The 24,173-nt window shown below is 39.2% G+C and overlaps 1 protein-coding gene across 2 annotated transcripts in view; it reads right to left on the minus strand.

Moving 5' to 3' along the window:
- Positions 1-9,185: 9,185 nt before the first annotated feature.
- MND1 (meiotic nuclear divisions 1) overlaps positions 9,186-24,173 on the minus strand; it is a 41,736-nt gene continuing 26,748 nt past the window's right edge. For both annotated transcript variants that reach the window (XM_075038571.1, XM_075037690.1), the window contains exons 7-8: positions 11,102-11,146; positions 9,186-9,427 (exon numbers count right to left, since the gene is read on the minus strand). In XM_075038571.1, the coding sequence (XP_074894672.1) occupies positions 9,321-9,427; positions 11,102-11,146 (152 nt within the window). In that variant the 3' untranslated portion in view covers positions 9,186-9,320. The remainder of the gene's footprint in view (positions 9,428-11,101; positions 11,147-24,173) is intronic.

Here is a 24,173-nt window from a genome sequence, read left to right on the forward strand (position 1 = left end):
AAATGGAGCTGTCACAGCTTCGTATCGCTGTGCCTTTATGACCTTCGAAGCTGTGGAGAGGGGACTCGAAAGAAAGTTTCTCCTAGGACATGGCTTTAGCTACACTGACTGGCACCGCATCTCTCAGCAAGCGAAAGCCAGAGACTGGTGAGCACCTCTCCTCGAGTTAATTCAATTAGCCCATCATTTTCTTTTGTGTCATTCAGTTTTACTACAAAGGAGGGGGTTTTTTTCCCCCAGTAGACTGAAAATTCACAATTTTCAAACGCAAGGGCATGCACGACTGACCGAAGCAAGGAGGGCAGCACTCCTGCTCGCCACGGTGCCTTTACACTCACACATATTGCTTCTTCCTGTGGCTGCCACACGGACAAGGGAAACTGAGAAATACCTGCTACCCCAAGGGCTACCGTGATGCTGACTGCACACCTTGGTGGCAAATACTTTCCTCACCGGCTGAGGGGAAGCTGCTGAAAAAAGCAACTAACGTTACCTGTAAAATTTAGCATACATTGAAACAAGCACATAGCCCCAAAATGCTCATCTGTGATTCACTCCAGCTGAAGCAGAAGCAGAGCACAGAAGGGTTTTCCCATTATCCCAGCCCTTTGATCTCGAAAAACCTGTGACCTTCAGGAAGGGCCCATTGCCTTGTGAAGCTGCTCTTTAGGGTGAAGGAGTTAATTTCTGCCAGGGTAGCTCAAGTCCTAAAGGAGGAGGAAGAGGAGATACTCCCTTGCACAGCCAGAGGTATTCTCAATGAGAGAGCATCCCTCTGCAGCGGGCAATAAAAAGCCGCTATAATAATGGTTATTGCAAGCGTGAAGTCACTGGCACCTAAAATTTTCATTCCTGTTAAATTGAAATGCAAGCAAAAACTACTTGTATATATTGCCCCAAGGTTTCCCATCTTGGGAGTAGCCATGTGAGGCTGCAAGTGATAATACTCACCGTCTGTGAAGAAAAAAAGTCTGGTTTACATTGATCTGAGATTCAGGCATGAGGTAGAGATAAGAAAAGACATTTCCAGGGTGTCTCTTGACACACAATCTTAAAGTGTTGACTTCAGAGTAAAAGTCATGAAGTATTTTTCTTCCCCTCATCTTCAGTCTTTGCTCTGTTTTGTATTTACATTGTATTTTTATTGCTTCTCCTAAAACTTTGAAGGCTGAAGGACAGGCGGCTGGACATATGTGTTACCTGTATTTCAGACTTAAAGAGAAAGAATATGTGGACATGAGCTCTAAAATAAAGGGAATAATGTTCTAGTAGCACTGCGACAATATTTTTCACACAAGGCTATCAAGAGCTTTTCAGCTTTCCAGACAGATATGAGGCTGTTCTCTGCACACAAGTAACCGAGGAGCAGTATCTCCGCTCACAGCTACCCGCAGTGCTGGAAGGAGAACCTCTCAGCCGAAACTCCCGGGGCCAGCCTGTAACGGCTAAAACCCCAGATAAGTTGACACCTGTCAGGTGGAGCAAAGACGAGAGACAAACCCCAGGCTTTTGCAGGATGTGAGCACAGAAGTGGATGAGAAAATAAATTAACTTAATCAGATCTGGATGCTTTTTAAAGTACTCGGAAATCGAGCAAGGTGTAAAGACTTTACTGCAGAAATGTTTCTTTTCAAGTAGACTGATTCTGCTTGGAAGGTTCTTCCTCTGCTGGCTTCTTGGCAAAACTTCTTTCATTTTAGTAAAAGCTGAAGCCATATGTCCCACCGTCATTGCGTCGTTCATACAAGAGGTAACAGAACTGTTCCATTAGCATTGGCGTGGTGAATGAAACTAAAGCCTCTGAAATATATTACCTCAAAAAAAAGTACATTGTCAAGTAGATAGCTTGACATCAAATGGTTTCTTTCAGTAACTCCATAGTACACCCGCAAACTTGGTCCTCTGAATTTTTTTATTTAATTGTAAATAATTGCTTATACTATTGTGTACTAGTTTATGATGCAAAAGCACTTGCATTAGAGTACAATTATTCACTGCTCACTTGCCAATATAAGCATTTGTTAGGGTTACTGTGTCAAAAATAAAGTTGGCTGGAAGAGCTGAGAGGGGAACTGCTGTCAAATGTAGATCTAAGTGCAGATCTTGCTAGTGCTTTTTAAGCAGTGAACCCTCCTCCTTCTGGCCCTAATTCAGGACAGAGACATACTAACCAATAATAGTAACCATAAAAAGGAAAAATACTTTACAAAAACCTGTCACTATTGTTTTATACCTGCTCCCTACCAAAAGCTGGATGATGCAGCTGGGGGTTGGTATAGGAAATATTTGCATAGCAAGTCAGGAACCAATACTTTTCCTTTATGATTTCTAATTCGGGAAGTCAGTCCAAAACAGAGGTCAGACAATGCCCACTCCATTGGCTCAAGACTGATGAGGCGAAAGCCTAAAAAGAACCAAACATTTTAAATTAAATTCCCCCTTTTCATTTCCTCAGTTCCTATCAAGTTAACAGCCAAATTTGCATATCAGTAGAGGGCACTTAACAGAAAACTCTCTCCATTTCAGTAACTCACATAAGCATTGAAGAAAGAGTAAGAAGAATGAAAATACACAACCCCAAAATGCAGATTTTTATATCATGCCTACTCAAAAGAGAGAAGACATATGTCCTATTCAGACATGCATGGTTTTCCTAGGTTTGTACAATCTTCTAACGATTTAGACAGTTAATGATAAGGTAAGGGCTCCTAGACTTTTTTTTAGGTAAAGAAAAAGACAGCTTCAAAGATGTGATAACCAATTTTGAACAAAACTTTTTAAATTGAAGTTTTGATTTTGAATTATTTTGAGTATTTTCATTTTTACTGCCTCCAATCTAAGGACAAAACAGTAAACCAGTACTTCTATAACACCTTTACTTGAAAGGACAAGAAAAGGTTGATGGACTCCAAAGATGGATTTGAAGCTGGTTTGTTCAAAATAGCTGTTTAAAAAAAATTACTCACTCATTGAACATTTGACAGTAGTTACACCAAAACCGGAACATATAATCCAGGCTTTTTTTCCTTTTTTTTCTTTAATAGGTGAGGATGCTAATGATAAATACCTAATTGAAATTAGCACATAGCGGAAAAGAAAAAAATAAAGCTTGTTGCCTTTCACCAGATGATACTGAGTCTGGTGTTTTGGAGCTCTTGGCATAACATTCTTTGGTGTTATTTCTTACATATCCTTCTCAAAAAGATACAGTATTAATGACCATGGAATAACAAACAGGTCTGCTACAGAGCCTTGACTTTTGGTTTTTTAATCACTGATCTCAGGGACTGACTGACTTTTAAAAACATAGTGAAAAATATATTCCCTAGAATACTTTTTAGGAGGAAAGAAAGCTTACAGAGTAATATAGTTTATTATGATGATTAATTGATGTCCATGCAAAAAACTAATCAAAAAGCATTTCTGCCACTGGGAGTATATCTTTGACCAAATACAGCACAATGGGGAAAAAAAGACATAATCTGACTCAATAGCCAATTCATTTTTCTGAGAAACTGAAAACAAGATATGAAAATCTGACTTTTATCACCCTACAAAAATCCTCCAGAATGCTAGGATCAGCCAGAGGCATTATTCTGCATGGCTAGTAATGGTAATGCAAGAGAACATGATGTGATTGACTTTTTACCTCTCCTCCCTCTTTTTCTTAACAGAAAGGGGAAGGGGGGGGGGAAATCATAATTTTTCTCACTGTAAACTGCAGAAATGAGAAAAAAACATTTTTGCACCTCAGCATAAAAATCTGATCTCCAGAATGCCAGGGGCACAGCCTGAAGGCAGGTGACATGAACAAAGGTGGCCAAGGAAAGAGGTGGATCCCTGTAAGACACAGCTTTGGTATGCAGGTGGTAACTTGGGCCCTTTTCACTTCAAACACAACCTCTTCCTCTGCTGGCTTTCTGTAGGAGCCATAATTTTTAACCAGCTTTCCCTTTTGAGCTTCAGTGGCAGCACAGTTGAAGTTCATCACCTCACCTGAAAAATGGTGCCCCTCAGACTGGTTATAGGATTTACTTTAGAGCTGGTTGTCAACAGACCAGTAAGGTTTTTTTGAAACAAAAGGATGTACGCTTTTTTAACATGAAGTCTTTCACGTGGAAAGACTGTTTGTTTCTTAGAATAATTTGGGTTTTCATCAAACAACTGGAAACAGAAAATCGCCCAGCAGGTTTTGGTTGAAAGCTGTTCTTTATAAATACTTCACCAGGAGATTTTTTTTTCCAAAAGGAAAATTTTTCTGAAATATTGACCAGCTGACCATATTATCCATAGTATAAAAACTGTTCAGTCACTTGTGGGCATTATAAAGCTTTTGAGGTGACCCTGAAAAGTTCATTGGTGCTTGTGGTGCTGTTCACAGACAGTTCTGCCCTCTAGTCTTCTTACCATGCAACCTTCTGTACATGCAGTTTATAGAGGCAAGTCTAACATATAGATGCTTGCCTTCCTATATGCCTGTACACTGGAAGGTGTGTGCGCTGACAGGTGTGTCAGCAAGAGGAGGAGTAAGACAGACAACTCTCTGTACAGACTGCAGTGTGTTGCTCGTTTAGACTACGTAGTTTCTGTGAGCAGATCTGAAAGGGCAATGACAGTGGAGGGACGGAAGAGAAAATGCAAAAGGGACAAGGAGGAAAGGAAACCAAAGAGAATGGCTATCACTGCTGTGAAGGCAGATCCCTTAAGCACGGGAATATTTACACAAGCATTGTATCTAGATGGCAGCTAACTGCAAATAGAAGAATCTAGTCACCTGTGTGACACCGAGGATTAGCCAAGGACTTCAGCTGTTGAAGCCACCAGCCATGGACTTCTGTCTGGGGTGTGCTGATTCTCTAGAGCAGGCAAGATACCTAATCGCTGTCTCAGCAAAGCCTTGTGTAAATTTACAGTGCCACAAAAGCCCAGACTAATAATCATAGCTCCATGAGCAGCAGAAGTAACGAAGTCTGGCCACCAAGAGACCAGTTTCCTAGATCCCTGTTCCTTCCCACTGAAATGATGCACACGCTGTCCCATCTCTGTCTCAGCAATGCCTGCTGGTGGTGGAGTTGATGTGAGAGTCTGGCGGCACCAAATGCTTCCAGGTCTTTTGCAGGCATCTTTGACATTTGTCCTTCCTCCTCCCACCCCCAGCAGGCTCTGCCCTTTCTTAGGTCCCTTCACTGGCAGGTGGGAAAGGAAAAGCTTGTATTTATCAGGCAGGCAGCCAGCCAAGCATAACAGAAAAATCGTGAGCTCACACCACAGCCCCTCACACTAAATTTGGCTGAAATCCACGGCAAAATTTAAGAACACTGGGAGGGAAAAGGAGGACAGAAATGACAGGAAACATAATCATAACAAACCTCACCTCTACAAGAAACAAGGTGAAGATAAGCACCAGCCAGATCATCTGACTAGTGGAAATATGCCTGGGTGACAGGAGGACTCTGTAGGGAGCTCCTGCATCAAATTTCTTAGTCACCATCACAGGCTGGGTTTCTTTTCCCATCGTTCTCCCAGTAAGTTTCGGTTCCAGCTTTGCCAGTCAGTCACGGCATCACTGTGCCATTTGCTTCAGAGCCTGGATTTTCCCTTTTAAAACACGTAGGTTACTACACCCCCAGAAAGTAATGGCATTTCAGAGGATGCCTTAATGAAAGGGTTAGCAGCTGAATTACATCAAAACCTAAACCTTTGTGACCGTTAACATTTTAATGCTCTGCAAGTACCACAAAAGGAGCCCTAGAGTCCATGTGTGGCTAGTTAAAAGAAAAGCTGAGGAAGAATAAGTTGTTTCAGGGCAGATACAGTCAGCAAACTTTCTTTAAACTGGTAAGTTTTCTAAGCAGGTCAGGTACAAACAAATATTTTCTTCTGTGTCTAGGTTTGATTCACAGTGGCTAATCAACATCAGTCCCAAAGAGTAAGGTTTACCTGACACCTCAACCGGGTACTGTAATGATAAACTCCTCATGAGATTATTTTGAAAAGCTGGACCTGATAGTGCTCCTGTAAGAGCTGCAGACTGCTAAAAACAACTGCCTTTGATATTCACACTTTGCACTAGTAGCTGCTTTAATTATAAACCCGAATTGTAATAAGGGCCTGACCTCCTGACTTAGCTATAAGAGTTGAAAACATTTACCTTACATGGGCAAAAAACCTACAGGGCAGAAGGGGGGAAAAAAAAAAAAAGAGGAAGACATGAAGACATATACATAATATAGCTGTAACTTAACCACAAGAGTGACAGCAGAAGTGAGCATTTAAACCCCAAAGTTTTCATGCTAGATTCTTTAGAAATATACCAGAGTCTCTCTCAGGACACTCTGAAGAAACAAACCGGGACACAAGATCAGATTGATTGTTTTCTCTTTTTTTTTTTTTTTTAGGCTAATAGCCAAAAACATCTCAGGGGAAGGAAAATCATTTTAACTGTTAGTGACTTTTAACTCAGCAGAAAACAAAAGTCAGCTTCTCTTAAAAATTAAAGTGAACACACATCTCAAACCATGTAATTATACATGGTTTCATACTGTGGGATTTAGCAGTCTGCTGCATATCTTTTTAAGAAAAAATCTTCTAAAAGTGAGCAGATGCAGCAGTCTGAAAGTATCTTAGAATACTCAAGACATACAAATTATGTCTTTTTGTCTCAGAAAGGATCTGGATTTGCTTTTCCTGTTGAAATTCACCTACACTAAAAGAATGCAGAATCACAAGAAAGTTAGTGTAAAATACATCAACTTCACTAGAGGAATAAGCATCAGTTTCTGATAATAACACGCCTCTTCTTCCCTGCCTCTCTTTAGCAGAGAAATTTCTGTTCTGGCTGTTCCAAAATTGTGTCCTTACAGGAGAGGCATTCTTCTGCCAGGCTTGCTAACCAACACCAGAAGTAGAAGACAGGAGTATAAAATAGAGTATGATCGTGTATTTGTGATCTATTCTGTACCTGTATAACAAAAACAAAACTTGACAGAAAATTATATTGCTGGAAATTTCTTGCATGTGAACTAAAGTTTTGTTTCCAAAGTATAAGGGTTGTGTTTGACATTTTAAAGCTACTGCTCATGTTGGGTGACTGTAGCATCACTAAGCAAGTCTACTTCAAGTACAGTTATTTAGTTGCTATTTATTATATTTAATGGTTTTGTTCCAGTCCACAGTGCCTTCCTACAGACAGGAAGCTACAGTATTGCAGCTAAACTTCCATAGCTGGTCATCTTCATTTCCTTCATGAATTTGGAAAGTAACCAAAGCAGTAGAAATCAGTAAGAAACCCTCATACCCACAGGTACCAGAGGAAGTCTTGGTGTGCTAACTGCCAGAGGCCATAAATTACCCGAGACTCCTTGATGAGTAGAAGCTCAGCCACGTGAAAGTGATTCTAAGATGCAAGAGCCACCAGTAAGTTCACGCGCTCAACGCTCCTTCATATGAACAAGCCTTTTGAGTCATCATCATCTCTTGTCCGTGGCAGATAGGTGCTCTCAAAATGCAGATGTGCCAAGTAGCTTCTGACATCTGTCAGATGGTACAGAAGGTATTCACAGAAAAAAAGACATTTAGCAAAAAAAAAAATCACTTGAGAGATATTCTACGAAGAACAGAAAAAGCTCACTCTTTAGTGTTTCACAGCACAAAATCCAAGTGTAAGAACAACCACCCAAGCTACGCATGCATCAATACATTGGTTTGGCAGCATTGCTTAGCTTCGTGTGTAGCACTCCATTCACGGGGCAAACACCAGGCCTGGCAAGAAACACTCCATTCAGCTCAATACTACCTACCTGCATTAAGCTTTTGCCAGTTAGCAGCTGGTAAACTGTTACTCGGTTCGTAACACATTATATGTTAAATATTGGATATAGTAGGAATAAAATCTTTCCAAACACATAAAAGGAGATGTCTCCATTGCAACCATAAGCACAGTGACATTTTGGTGTGTGCCAGGCAACGCTTATATTTTCCTTAGGCAGCAGATATCTTGCTATGCTACCTCTGAGAGGAAAATCTTCCACTTGGTATCCTCCCAAGAACTTTGCTGTCTTCATAGACGTGAGATGACAATAGCCAGGGGCACACCTGAAATCCTTGGATTTTAACACGCACTGAACTGGTAGGAAACTTTTTAGTTGGAAAGGTCACAGGAGGCAGACTTCTGAGCATATCTCCAGCTAAATGTCACCTTTTCAGTGATGCTCTCATCAGAGGTTACATAAAAGGCAGACAGACACTTTCTGGTGGCACACGCATCTACCTTGCAGCAGGCCTGCCTGCCTCCTAAAGGTAAAGATTACATCCTCCAGAGTTGTACAGCAGAAATGCCATCTTGCAATCCATAGCTATGGGAGGTACAATACCAGTCTATACTCTCCACCTCTCTTTCCGTAGCCACACACTGATCAGAGCTAGAAAGTAGAAGCTGATACAAAGTGAGGTGCTTCTGAAATGTCACCAAATAAAAACGAGACATTCTGAAATTTGTTCTTATTTTGGTTGTCTACTCTTTTAGCCTAAAAATTAAAAAGTGTGCATAAACCCAAAGATGCTCGATTTTGAACAGCAAATTGAATGCTGTCTGTCACATCCCAGATTAGCATCCTAAATCTAGGTGCACTGTGGTGTGAATGGATAGATGGGTACTCTTTGCTTCCTCTCCTATGCAGTAACAATCTTAACCAGAGAAGCTTTCTCAGTGTCAAATCCGGTACATTCGCTGGAACAGATTTAGCTCTGAAGAACTAGTATTTTCCAACAACAAAATTTTGTCACTAAACTTATGAGCAGTTCTAGCAACACAATAAAGAACAACTTGAAATCAGACCTCACCCTTTCTACTCGCATCCTTACTGTCTCACTGTTTTCCATTAATGCATTATGCCTCTTTTCTATTTCAATGGTGAGATGAGGGAAGAATTCATTCTATTCCATATTGTCCCCTGCTATTTCCACTCCAGTGTCTTTAATATGTTTAAACATAAATCCCTGGAGCTTCTAGCTCTTAGTACTACTCCCAGTTAAGCAAAAGAAGAGTAAAAACCAGTCTCAGGACTTTGTGATAGTTATTACCCATAAACCCTGTCCATTCTTAGTCTGTCTTACGGAAGTAACCAAGAGATTTGCTGTCCAGAGAGTACAAGGCAAAAAAGGAAACACAAAAAATATTTTTAGAATTTTATTAACTGTAACAAAACCTGTGAATTAAAGGGTGGTCAGTTGTTTGGAGAGGATTCAGATACACATTTAAATGCCAACTGAGAATATTTAACAAACTACGTACAACTGTGTCAGCCATCAACTGCTGAATGCTAGTCAATGTAATCCAAATCTTCTGGGATTCCAAAACTTTTGTCAATTCTGCTCTCTTCAAATCCAAATTTACGTTTGGCCCAGGACTTTATTGAAAAGATGTTATCTGTAAACAGAATGAAAAACATTCAGTTTTGAATATTTAGGAAAATATGAATTATAGCCTTGGCTACAACAAAATACTTCCATTTACTTCCCTACCTAGTGGGGAACATCATTATTAAATAGATTTAGAACAGAAAATGGGAGGCTTTTGTTAATGACATACTTTTACTCAGTACTAAGTAAAATATGTCTTCTTTTTTGGAGGTTACCTTTTTCTTTTCTTGCTCCTCTTCTATGAGAAAACTGAAAGCTACAATTACAGTGTAAGCCTGCTATAGAGTGATGAGGTAAGTGTGAATATGCATAAGTATTTTATAGGCCCTTTTTGAGCTAGACACCTACTGTGTGACTGTATACAGCTGCAAAAATCAGTTACCTAAAGGTCCTTTCTAGTCCTGAATATATTTGTTAAGATAATGTACATTTTGTTTGAAAATAAAAAAAGAGACATTCAAGTAGCTTTATTTTAGTCAGCACTTCTCTTTTAGCTACACATTACTATTATTTTAGCATATACATTCTCTTCAATTTAACATCATTTTTACTGCAGTATTGATTGAAACTCACTATGTCATTCCTAAGACCCATAAATTGCAGCATTCCTTAAGACAGGAAGTGTTGTCTGTGTCTGCATACATTAGAAATATTTTCTTTTCTTTAACCATCAGACATTTGGTTTTAAAACTGTTTCTTCAAAAGAAAAATATGCTACAGCATATAACCTAATTGTCTAATTAAATAGCAAAGTACTTTGTACAGGCTGAGGCATAGTTCCTTTACACCTCTCAAGACCTTGAGAGCAACAGCCTGTCATCAACAGTAGAAACCCCTGACAGCAGTACTCCCAGAAGTTATTTTCGAATACATAACTTTATTTCTCCATATGCAGTAAACAACCCAGTGCAAATGAAGATAAATAATAATAGTCAAAAGACTATGACAACGATATCCTGCTGCACTTGGCATAACCAATGATAAGTGAGCAGTCCATCAGTAGTAGATGAATTCTAAACAAAAAATTACAAATTATATTGTAAATAAAAAAAAAGGACATATATATTGCTTGCTCTGCAAAATGGAAATATGTAGCAATATAGCAAAGCTAAGCAATAATAGAAAACTGAGTTAAACTGCCACACAAATGTTATCACAGTAACCTTCCTCAAAAATGTGCAGCATTTTTCCCGCATGTCAAAGCTGATGAATTAGTTTGAGAAATACTACTTTATATTAGCATCCATCATATGGTAGCAGCAATAAGGTTCCACAAAGCATTCTACTCTTTAGAAACAGACAAGAATTCAGAAGAGAAGAATTAAACTTTCTGAATACCTGGACACCACCATTTCCAGTCTCTTTCTATTAAAGTTTTCCTGATCTTAAGAGATTTTAACTCAACCAAGAAAATGAGCTGCAGGTTTTAACACAGTGTGCAAGATAGCACCAGAAGAAAAATCTGTTATGTGACATGAAGTATGTTCAGTAACTAAACTGAGAAAATGTATTCTTTTTTGATTCATGATAATTTATAAGTCAATTGTATTTCTGCGTGCTTTAAGTGAGGGCTATTCTATGTCAAGTCCTAATCAAATTTAAAATTCTTAACAATGAGTAGGTCTTTTACTGAAATTGTTGTAGTCTGAAGCTGTGTTAAGCAATACAAATGAATACACACCAGTCCATCTGTTGGCTGCCTCCTTGGCTACTTTGTTTGTTTGGCCTGAAATAGAGAAGAAAACAACAACAAAGCATACATCACAGTAAAATCATACCATAGTTTCAAGGCACAGAGATTAAATTTTTATTGATGTCATTTTTAGGGAACCACACAATATAAGCAAGTTATTCTACTGCTTCCAAACCCTTCTTCTGTTTTATGCTTTTAAAGGTTCCGACAAGCACAAAGCTAAGTTAAGGAAAAACAGGAGCAAAGGAACATGAAAAATAACATGTGAACAACTGTGAGTTTCTGAAGAGCATTTTAAAATAACATAATCCTAGTTTGGTTTGCCTGGGGCCTTAATTGTCTGCACCAAGACTGGAACTAGATACATGGCCTGAAGATACTAGAGGCAATGGAGATGGCAAATAAATTATAATCCTCTCTGTACGTAAGTCATCCATCACATAGGCATGCATGACTCTATATAGATAAGGAAAATGACAAGGGTGGCAGTTTATCATATGAATCCAAAAGTTTAGCATATAGCTCTGGAAGGTCTCCTGAGCTTTGAGAACCCCCTCAATGAAATGAAGACAAAATAATGTTCCTGGTTATTAAACTTGGCTTCCCTCCCTTACCAGTGCTCCATATCTAAATACATAATAGTAAATGACCATACTACAAATAGCTTTTATATCGTTTCCATGAGGCAAAACAGTATCAAGAAAAGTTCCTCTTAAATCACCTTGCTCCCATTAAAATAAGTACTGAATCAAATCAAGCAGGTTGGTTTGTAATGTGGGAATTTATCAGAATCATTATGGTTCTCACACCTACACATAACTTAGTTATTCCCAGTTAGTCTTGTTAGTACATGCATGATAATACTCATTTGAATGCTTGTCATGAAATTTGTCTCCAGATATGACCAGGTATCCATTGTTATAAAGGTTATACTTCAGGCAAAATTAAATTACATTGAAAAATCATCTGCTAGCACACAGGAAGGTAAGCACTTGTTATTCTACCCTTAATATTTCAGTAAGTGATGTGAAAAATATTTAAATTAGAGTAAAATACCATTTCAAAACCAGTGTAGTTTCTAAAAATGGCCTACAATTAGAAAGTTTGGGCGCAGCATGAAGAAAAGCAAAAGAGAAAGATGGGCAAAAAAGGGAATGGGTGAGAAGATGGCATTTTTACTTGCTTGCATGCATCAGAAATTCAAGTTATTCCTAGCCTGAGAGAGATACTCCTTATTTCCTTTGCTGACTGCTTGTTGCCACCCCCCACTTGTTCCGTTCCATGACTGGCAGCACTGACAACATACTGGCAGCCAATGACATTTTGAACAGTACTTTACCCAATGCTACTTAAAGCGAGTCTGCAGTGTAAGGGCTTTCACAGGTCAAGATTTTAAATGTGTTAGCTATGATACTTCCCTCAGCATTTTTCTGAAACTCTGGAGTAAAACTGGAAAGCTTTGTTTGACTCCAAGTAATGAAGTTTGAAATGAAATGAGGGGAAAGTAGGGTAGTATTAAACTCCATGGATCCAGAGCTGCAAGGTGACAGCATCCTGATAGCAGGTGAGCCAACATAGTCCACAGTACCTGCTAGGTGTCCACAGAAAGCTCTGCTTTGCTGGGAGCAGCTAACCAGCTGAGCCCTGAGCTTCTGCATTGCACAGCAGCTCTAAGTTCCTGCAGCTTTCAGCACGCAGCCCTGTGCTTAAGGCTCAGTGACCACAAGGTACAGTGCATTAAAAAAAACCCAACAGTGGTGGCATGGTGCATTGTCACCCTTCAAAAATTGCTTATGCATGTTTAAATATATATATGTGATCATGTGTTTTTAAAATGTGACTTCTTACCTCTGCCAAAGAAAAGGCTGAGGTGACCAACAGATACAGGCTGGGCAACAGGGTGGTTAGAATGGCAGTGGCTCCCTATAACCGAGTTGTGGCTAGAAGTGATATCATGGGAGCAAGAGCAGGAAGCTGTAATGGGGAAATCCCACAGTGGGCAGCACTTTAATGACTTAAATAGCAGAGAAATAACAAAAAAAAAAACCAAACAAAAGAAACTCCTGAGAGTAGAAGTTAGAAATATTTTAACCATGTCATTCTTTCCATGCACCACCTGGGACTTACACAGACTGGCAGCCAAGTGTCATGGTAGAAATGTGGAAGGATCACAAGTGGAGGCAGAACTTAAGGATGGGGAAGGTGACATTCAAACCATCTGGCTAAATATCAAAGAAGAGGCTGCCTCAGTCCTTCAGAGACTGGGAACACACATCCCCCACATCACTCTGCTGCCAGGGGGCTTAGAGCTGGTGAAACAGGAGCTACTTGTAAAGCCTCAGGCACATGACATCTCCAGGAAATGCATTCACAAGAGGCTGGTGCAAGTGTTTGCTGCTTGAGATTTCCCATTTACACTAGCTCACCCACAATGCCCATGTACATGGTAGCACCCTAGAGATGCAGGTATGGATTTATTCTGCTGTGTTGAAAGTCGCTTAGACCATCAGGCATACTGTATCAACAGCAATGCCAGCTAGCTTGGCAAGTTGCAAGACACCCGCGTGTTCCTCATGTCCAGCCTGAGCAAGCTCATGCAAACAAGAGAGCTTGCACTGTCTCTTGTCATCACATGAGATTGTCACTGCCACTGCTGCAGGACAGCACTGCAGTCTGCTTAACCCTAAATTCCTTCAGTTAGGTTTTCCCCTCACTTTTCTTTTTCAATTTTGGGGTGGGGGAAACACACCTCATCCATCTCCAGAAACTACTATGTCATCACCTCAGCTGTTGCCTCATGGCTATGGGCTGAGCATTTAGCTATCTGAAGGCAAGACTTAAGTCCCTTGAGATCAGGCTCAACTCTTGCCTATGATTCCACTGCAGGATCTTGTCTGTCCCTGACTCCAACAAACGAACTGACAGAAATGAAGGAATCTGCACCTTGTGACTACTTTCTAGAAACCTTTTATAATTGCTTGTTGGGACTTTCATGGGTTGCATTATCTGTATGTGTACATGCATGGAGGATGAGGGAAAGGAGAAGTAGTAAAACAGACATCCCCCAGACTCACCTACTTTACATACTGATGTAGCTCAAAGTCATGCTACTTCTGATTGCCTATTCTCTAGCTCCACAGGCTATTGGCCTCCTGGGTTTTAGACTGCACTGAAAGTTTAAGATCTAAAGAAGACAATAGCATGGGAACTTAATAAAATATACACCAAAAAAGAATCAGGACACAAACTGCGTGAACTATAAAAAAGAGAAACTCGGAGACAGCACTGAGGGCAACTGGCTAATTGCCAAAACCACCACAACAAATGGGGTCCCAAGCTCAGCTGGAGTCCTGCTGATCCTCCTGCTGACCAGAGCTGCTCTATCAGAACTTGATTTTTGGCAGCTACTAAATAGTGCTCCAGTACAGAAGCTGTGCAAGACAAGGAAAGGGCCAAATGTGCAGAAGAGGTGAGCAATACAGGAGGCCACATATGTTCCAGATGCTTCCAGATGTTCTAATTACCACTATTAGGCCCTAGTTACGCTCTACTTGATATCTATACATCTGCACATAGGCTGACAATACATACAATTGCTGTCTGGAAGCAACAGAATAATCCATTTGTTCTGGACATCACATATTTATTTCACCAATTTGTGTGACAATGCATCAATAGACTTTCCTGCTCCCATGACTGCAGGATACAAGTCATTCACTTGGCTGAGGCACAGACCTGTATCATCCGCTGACCAATTTCAGGCACACTTGGCATTTTCTACGCGGGAAAATGGAAGTTTGCATTTTCTCTCCTGAACTGAACAAAAGCAACCACTGTGTGTACAGCAACACAACGCCCAGGAGGAGCATGGCTTGCAACACCAGTCTGTTATGTTAGCAAAACACACCTATGCTCTAAACGTGAAAGGCTAATAGTCAAAGAGTTAGTTTTGACTAGTCTTCATGGAAGTCTCTTCTTCCTTCAACTCCAGGTATCTCTGGAGAACTGCAGGGAACTAAAAAAGCCCAGATTCTGGCAACTGAACCATGGTCCTATGCATCTGTGATTGTCCTTATCACAGGGACAATCCCCTGTATCCCCTTAGAGGAAAGCAAAAGTAGGGAAAGGAAGGTCCAGCAGCAGTGAATGTCTAAAAAGAATGTGAGGGAGGGTTGGAAACATGCTTTTTAATGCAGGCAAGTGACATTCTACAGTAATCCGCAGGGATTCAGGAGCAGACCAGGAGACAGAGCTAACAAAACGGCATGTGGACAGCTGTAGGACATGCAGTAAGAAGCCTTCTAAAGCAAATGGACAGCACCTGGTCAGGAGTGAAGGCCAGCAGCACAAAACATTAGCACAGCAATGTTTCTGAACAAATCTGAATTGGCAATATATATTGGCTCAAATCTTAGCACAGTAAAGCCACATTGCTTCTGATGTGACTCAGGAAGCCCTGCAGTCATTCTCAGCATACTGCAGAACTACAGCCTCCTCTTTTCTCTCTTCCTTCCTCCTTCCCCCAGATTCGCTCACTTTTTCCTGGGAGGGGAGGTGGTAAGAATTAAAGGTCTTATTTGCATTCCAAACTGTTGAAGCCTCAAATATTTCCACAGGAGGGGAAGATGACTACATGCCTCAACAACACAATATACATACTCCAGGAGACTAAGTTAGTCTTTCTATCAGACTTTGGACACTTCCACAGGTGAAAAACAATTGCAATAGCAACAGCCATCACCATCTCCTCATAAACATTTTCCAAACCTACTTTCAGGTTCTTTCTGAAAGTTTTTTTAAGTCCTGCACGTATCATCAAAGGAATACTAAGGAAGCAGTCACTGAATAGTATTCAAAATCAGACTGTAAAGGTAACATACTCCAGCCCCAATAGCTATACTAAAAAAATCTCAACAACCAGAACCAGCTCACAAACCACCTATAGACCTGGAAACAAACAAAGAGCTGTAGCTTTCTTTCCTCTCCTAGCTTCTACTCTGGCATTTTCAGGATAACTTTAAGGATTATTGTAAGTAATGCTTTTAAGTGTAAACAAAATTTTCAGGTCCAGGAACCTCACAGAATAACAAAAGCTAGTTATATTTATAATACTAGCACAGTTTGGTGACAGTTTTGACCTACCACAACTAATGGCCACAAGAAAATTGTATGGATTTCCTCACTTGAAAAGTGCATGACTGCAGAGGGAACTAGCACCTCTTCAAGGAGACAGTCACTCATCAACCTGTGGGATTGTCAGCAGATACCTGCAAAATACAACTGCAGTCTTCAGCATGGGGGCGAGGGAGTAATTTTACAGTGTGAATCGCAATTCTTCTGCATGAAATGCAGCGAACAGCTGCAACTGTTCTCAGAGGCCAGTGAGGATTATTAGCCCAAAGATTCTCAGTCTCTCTCATGAAACTGGTCAGGGTAAATTAATTGCATTTGAATTCCAGTAGTGATTCTGCATCCACTTAGACTGAATTTAAATATGAAAAATGGCAACTACCGTAAGAACAGTATGTGAACTTGAATCTGCAATGACTCTGATTATCCATTGCTTTCCGCAGAGTTATCCATTCTCCTGCTCGCAGGCTGCCCTCAATTTCCAGAAACATTGTTTACCTTGCTATCACCACACTGTGACAGATTTGTGTTTCTCTTGAAGAAGCATCATTATAATATCCTGTGATGCAGTTTCTAAAATCTTGCCCATTAATGAAAACATCTCATGCAAATAAAGGGCCTGCCTCTAAAGGCCAGGGTAGAAGGTGAACATAGAAATTATACACCTATCATCCACAGAGATTACAAAATGTAATTGCCTAGTACCTCCTACTGGCATGTCCATCCACAAACTGACACCAGAGACTCCGATCAAGAGACTGTAGCTTGCCATTGGAGACTATTCATGGCAATGATGTGATCAAGTGGCTTCTTTAAAGTCCGTATTTGAGTATCCTTGAGACCAAGTAGTCTACAACACTGTCAACAGCCTAACCCACAACATAGCAAGAACAGCTTTAGAAGAATGTTTTATAACCAAGTATTAGGCAGAGATACCTCCACACTACATGCAATCTTTACCTTCCCCCATGCTTCCCAAAGAGGTGTTTCCTCTTATAAACAAAGAGCTCTTGTGTAGAAGAGTGATAGCACACCAGAATTCTGTCAACTCCTTTGAATAAAAAATAACACATCATTCTTCCCCCATACTCCAGTATCCCACATAACACTTATCCCCATGTTATTAATCAACAGGTGACAATGCTTCAGAATTCATGACTAAATTAAAGTCAATGCATAAATATGATTTCTCATTTAAACGAGATTAAAAATGAGATAAAATTCAAAAGAACTATTTATACTGACATATTACTAAATAATAAAAAGGAGTATCTTTTTTTACATTTAGACTCTGGATAAAGTTTCAGAACTACAAGAAAAAGCATTGACAATTATGAACCCTACCTACTGATCTACAACTATTTTGAAAAGCATACAACATAATATAAGCCATTAGTGATAGAAAAATACTCAAGAAATTTTGATATATGAATTAGCATTTCTGCTGCAACAGCTCTGTGTGCGTGTGTGTATGCTTGAAAATAAACCTGAGCAAATATGTAACATGGTGCCAGTCTTGTCTATATGGTAAAACACGGCAGTGAATAGTAAAGCTACTAATAAGCTGATCCGCATCTCTGGGAACATGCTTTTAAAGGGTCTGCAATCTTTGTTAGTGTGTTTGAAAAAAGTGTCAAGTCTCATCAGCAAAAGCTCCCTCTGTCCCATATGAAAAGGTCACACTGTCAAATTTCATCAGGATGTACACAGTGTCCCTTTGAAAAATGTCCAACAGAATTTGTCAGAATTGCTACCAAAAGATTCCTCTATGCAAAATACATGCTCTTGCACTTTAATTTAGTATATTCGTGTACCCACAGAAAAAGACCACTTACCTTTCAAGTATTCTACCTGAAAGCCCATGCTGAAATCTTAGTTGCATAACTAAAATACATCTATCCTTATCCAAAGAAACAGAGGGAAGCAATGTACTTACAAAGGGGAAACAAGCACACCAACTTTCTGATTCAGGGCTCCCTAACAACACTTAGTTTTTCTTTCAGTGGACAACTCCTCCCTCCCCACTTTGCTTACTAATAAACTCCATACCCACAGCACAGCTAAAGCAACTTGCAAACATCTCTGCTGCTGAACTGCATTTTGCAACAAGGCCCATCTCAGAGCACTATGATTTTTGTCTAGTTCAGGATGTCACTCTGCTGCATGCCTCACGTGTCACAGAAGTTGCAGAGAAGAGCCTGGAAGGTATCAGAATAGGTCCTCCGCTCTCTGTACCCATGACTCAATGAATGTCCAAACTTACCTATGCCATTTCTGAGGTATTTGTAGCCTGTTTTTAAGGTTTCCAGTGTTAGAGCTTTTACAACCTTCCCAGGCAACCTAGCTCTGTGTTTGATTATTGCTACCATTAGAATAGATTTTCATCTAACTTTTTTTCCCCCCTGCAATTTAAGGCTATTACTTATTGCTGAATTCTCCATGAACCTGAGCAACAGGCTATTCCTTTCCTTTTTTGAAGGAGATACAGATATGTGAAACCCAGAAGCAACCTTCTTTCAAGCCCTATTTTTGTAAAATTTTTACTCCTAGAATGTGGTTGCTCAATGTCTGGTCTTTTTTGCTCTGCTCTGAATTCTCCCTAGTTAGCTATATAACTCTCGAGTAGGAAATCCAACACTGACACAGTGTTAGAGCTGAAGCCTCACTAATGCCAACTTGAGTAGAAAGATTATTTCCAACATCTCATTGCTGGTTATACTTCTGTTTCTGTATCCTAGTATGATGATTTTGCTTTTCACAACAAGAATGTCTCATATTCAACCTGTAAACTACTATAACCCTGACATCTTTTTCAAACCCTCCCCCTTTAACCAACTGCTCCAGATCATTTGCGTAGCACAATATCCTTGAATGCATATAAATCCTTGCACTTGCCACTACTGAATTTTATTTGGTGTTTTTGACTATCTTTGCAATTGTCATGTTCATTTTGAAATCTCACCTTGTCTGTTGTCCATGCATTCTCTCCTAGCTTCATCATCTGCAAATGTAACAAAAGTGTATCTTCTGTTCTATTATCCAGCTCATTAATATAAATACTGAGCAGATGCACAGACATGACAGATCCTATTGCAGAGCACCATTGATTCTACCTCCCTTTCTGATACTGAATTACTAATGAATACACCTTGAGTACAACTATAAAGTAGTTTGAGATTCACAATACTGCAGTTTCATCAGGATATTTCCCTACTTTCCTTATCACAGTATCATGCAAAACCGAGTCAAAATGCCAAAGACAAACTTCTCCCAATCCACAAAGGTCTTGGTGTCCTTCCAGGTGTTTCCAAATTGGTTCTTTGTTCCAGATTTTTTTCTGATATCCTGCTCTTTTCAGTGAAACTAGCTCATTAGCTGTTAAAGTGAGGAGGGGAAAAAAAACATTGGAAATACTCTCAAATACACCACCAGTGCCAAGATTAGTCTTGCGCTCATACACTCTGCCCTGCAAAATGTCTGCAGTTAAATAGCACAGAACAAGGTATCTATATTAGGAATATACACCAATAATATATGGTCCTAATCTAGATAAATCCATAGTGAAAACATAACTTACCATCCCACAACATATGGGAGATTTCCTAACATATGAGACTGGCAACACGTTTTTATAAACAAGGCCAGGGAAGACTACACTTGGCAGTCCTGCAACTTAGCACTGAAGACAACAAATGAAACATCCACAATACCTTTCCTGACCTCATTTTGCATATGGAAGTTATAAAAAGATACAAACCACTATTTAAAAAAAAAAAATTCCTTTGAATATCACCATAACTTTATCAAAACTGTCTGAATGAAGGGTACCATACACAACTAACTTAGCAGGTCTAACACTGGGGGAGACAAGCAAAGTAATCACTCCACAGAAGCCTTTTTGTTTCATATATAAATGATCTATAGACTACTTCCATTTGATGCTCTCTTCAGGGCTTTAAAACATGGCCAAATGGATTGCTACTGATTCATTTCTAAATCAGGGAGTATCATAAATGTAGTCACAAGCAGTTATTTTCCACATCACAAATTTTATCAAGTGTCTACCATTCTTAAGCAGCTCAACAGCTTTTGCCATAAAGATTTACCGGCTCAGAAAATAAAATTATTTCCATATATTTCATCCATTTGCCTCTCACCCTACATATTTTTTCTGCCATTCCAATATAAACAAATAAGAAACAAAATAAACAGAAAGAAGAAAAATAAGCCTTGTGAGCAGTCTCATTTAATTGCAAGAAAATGTAACTTGCCAGAGTAGCCAGTTTATTTAAGGAGGGTATTAGCTAAATGTTAGCTAAAGATTTGACCTTCCAACTGCCTCTTTTCCGAGTGTGCAAGTAAAACCCCACTGACTAAAGACAAGCTATTTTAAAATTTGTTCCTTTTTTTTTTTCTTAACCAGCTAAAATGCAGCTCCATTTTAAAGCAAGTTGGCCTAAGTTGATGCTCTCCAAGAAGAATAGTCTTGCTAGAATGTGTTTGAGGTATAAAAACACAAGTATGTATGTGTCTAAACATTTAGTTTTTCATTGCAGAGTAACCTCTTAGCTGGAGTCCAAACCTTAGGCCAAGCACAAAGACAGAGAAAATCTCTGAAACGCAGAGAATTAGGGCCTTTCGCTGAAAACCAAATGATCCTTCTGAACTTCAGCTTCCCAGCTTCAGTCAAAAGCCCCACATTTCACTTTAAGATTTGCATCTTAGGAATATATGTGCAGATGCATCTTAAGCTGCACCAGTCCGTCCTGGTGGTCCTTCACTCATCATTCTTCGTGGCTGTTATCTTCTCCTTCCTTTCCAAGTGCCAGAAGCTGCTCACCCATTTACCTACCCCTGTTCCTCTCTCATTTAGTTCTTTCCAAATCCATTTTCAACACAGTTCAACTCGTTGCAGAGGTCAGGAAGATGCCCTTTGGAAATTTGTCACCTGATGTGCTCCTGGTTGGTCAGAGGATCTTCGGTTGCTCTTCAGGGCAACTACCACAAGACAGACAATTCTGAGAGATGCATGACAAACTACCACATGTATGAAAGCCTTCTGAAGAAGGTGATGAAAGACTTCATCAGACAGACTGTTCAGTGGAAAGAGAGATTTCAAAGACCTTGGGAGAGTCCACCACAAGACAAGGATATATACACCAGCAGTTCCTAACTCAAGCTGACAACTTGTTGTTATCACTGGTGAACTGCAGCACAGGAATGAAAGGCCAAGGTGAGAACTCTTTAACCTACTTTTGTCAGGGAAGATCTGTAAACCACCACATTATGGCCTCCGGTAATCACAGCCAGATTCTGCTCTGCAGGTGTTTGCTCCATCGAAGGACCAGCATTTTCAATAACTGAACTGCAAACAAGCCTCCCTTGATTTTCAAGATAAAAAGAAAACTGGAAGGGATAAAAGAAAGGAGCAGAAATACTGCTTAAACTTGCAATTCCTTCTCACTTGCTATGATTACTGAAGGAGCTTGGAGCATTAGAGATTAAGTATTACATTTGTAATTCCACTCATTAGTACCCTGTTCCTTTTTCAACTTAACAGTTAAAATTTATGTTTACTGTTACTATGTGTAACTATGATTTTTACAAGTACATTTATAACTTTCAGAAAAAATTAGGAGTAAATTTATATTTAGTTTTGGTAAAGCATTTTGTTTTGTCTTTTAATGTAGCTTTTGAACAGGTAATTTAATTTGCCTACCTTCCAACTGAATGACAAGCCATTCAAAGAACAGTATAGGGAGCGGGGGAAGCAGAAAAAAAGTATCTTAGCTTGATGGAATCAGTCGAGTGAATGTGTTCTTTCATTACTGGTGCACATCTATATACATTCTGGTACTCCATGATGAAGAAGGGAAAAAGGAAAAAAAAAAGGGGGGGTTGGCTGGGCTTTGTGGGTTTGTTTTTATTAGTACCAGATAGCCCACAAACTGTGTATGCACACATACATTGTCTATTTCCTGTCATATCCTCATCCAGATCTTCAGGAGATGAATACATGAAATATACAATTCTTTGAAAGATGAGACTAAGTTAAAAAAAAAAAAAAAGGAGTGCTTGCTTTCAAATCTATTATTTTTCTATGTACTTTTTTAGCAAGTGTCTGGTTCACTCCAAAGAAAGCTTAGTTTAACCCTCTAAGGCTAACGTAAGTGTGGGTGGACACACTAGTTTAACTCAGCAGAATGACTAATTTCAAATTGCAGATCTCTGTTAGTCGCATTGATGCATAAACCATAAAAAGCACAGCTTGTCTTTCAGATGCCAGGTGCATATTCAGGGTGAATAGCTAGAAAACATCTTCTTAATTGCAAACTGAACATATTGGATCTAGAGGTGATTAAAAAAACCCACTCACTCTATAGGGTTGATCTGTATCGTATTGATCTTGGTGACACCTAGACCAGGCTTAAAGTTATTTGTAGACATTCACTTTTCCAAAGTGAATCACTATATTTCTAAAAATAGCTACTTAATAGTTTATTAACTGGAAGTACTGACAAGGGTCTGAGTTTGAATAACCTTTCTGATATGTTTTCTGAACAATAGCCTTTGCCACAAAATATAAATAAAACCCATTAAACCATTTTGTAAATCATCAGTGGTCTGACAAATTTTGAATAAAACTGACGCAACTCATTTTAAAGCTTCTCCATTAGCCAGTATAGTCTAATCTTCATTTCATTTCTTCAATACTGTTTCATCTCTGGGAACAGGGACTATTCCCAGTATTAGTAAGAAACCCCCAAAAGAATCTAGCACTTAGTACTAAATTTTTGTAACATTAAATACATTTGTATGCATAACACATTTTCAGATTGATTTGAATATAACAGAACATAGTAGCTGGGTGTATCAACAAAAAAAATCCCAAACAAAAAAGAAGCCAAACCAAAACAAGACCCCAACTATGCACCCCATAAAATCCAGCAGCTAAAGCAACATTACCTTTTCAGCATTCAGCCTCAAGATATTAAGATGAATGAAGAAACTGGTAAACCCAGAACTACTTTCTCATACTGTCTGTATATCCCAATGTAATTCTTCACAACAGTTTGTCAAGCTGAAATTTTCAGTGTTTAGACACAACAGAATTAAAAAATTTTGAAGCATCTACAATGCAAAAAGCCACTTTCAAGTACATACTACATAGAACATGATATTTTCATGGTATTCAGTAGTCTGGATGTTTTCCCAAAATTTATTTTCACACAGCCATGTAAGTATCAGTTTTAGAAAACAGTCTAATCCTGAACTGGACTGGTAGTGATGCCTCTGAGATCACACTTTTGGAGATTCAAAAGGGTAACTATCTGGATATTTGTGGCTTGAAATCCTGTCCATTTGAACCACTTAAGCCTTTTGCTACAGGATAAAAATAAACAAAGAGAGCAGAATTAAAAAGGTTGAAACCAAAATTACATGTGTTGTATTTGGCAGTTTGCTAATTTTTGGGAATACAGTTTGTCTAGACACATTCACACCACTGTTTTAAAGGTAAAAGCCTAAGACATAAAAATTATCAGTAGCTGGACATTCTAAAAACATGCTAAATAAACCAGGAATGCTGACAGGCAACATCTAAGACCAGGTCCGTAAATATTAGCACTCATACCAGGTGGAAGTCACTTACTTCAGTCAGCATGTAGCTATTTCTGAGATTACTGTCCTATGCAAAGGTACAAAGTAACCAAAGCATGGCTACTGTGAAAAAAAAATAGCTAAGACCCAACAATGTTTTAATATAGTATAAATCAACATTCCTCTAATTACAGTGGAAGAGCAAGAAGTTTGAAATTCTAGAAATGTTTATTTTACAGTGAACTTTACAGTGAAAATGTTTACCTGTTTCCAGTTATAAGCTGGCCAACAACTCAGAGCAAAATCCATACCATTTATACACTTAGGCTGC

Source organism: Buteo buteo, chromosome 1 (genome assembly GCF_964188355.1).
Source record: "Buteo buteo chromosome 1, bButBut1.hap1.1, whole genome shotgun sequence".
Lineage (NCBI taxonomy): Eukaryota > Metazoa > Chordata > Aves > Accipitriformes > Accipitridae > Buteo > Buteo buteo.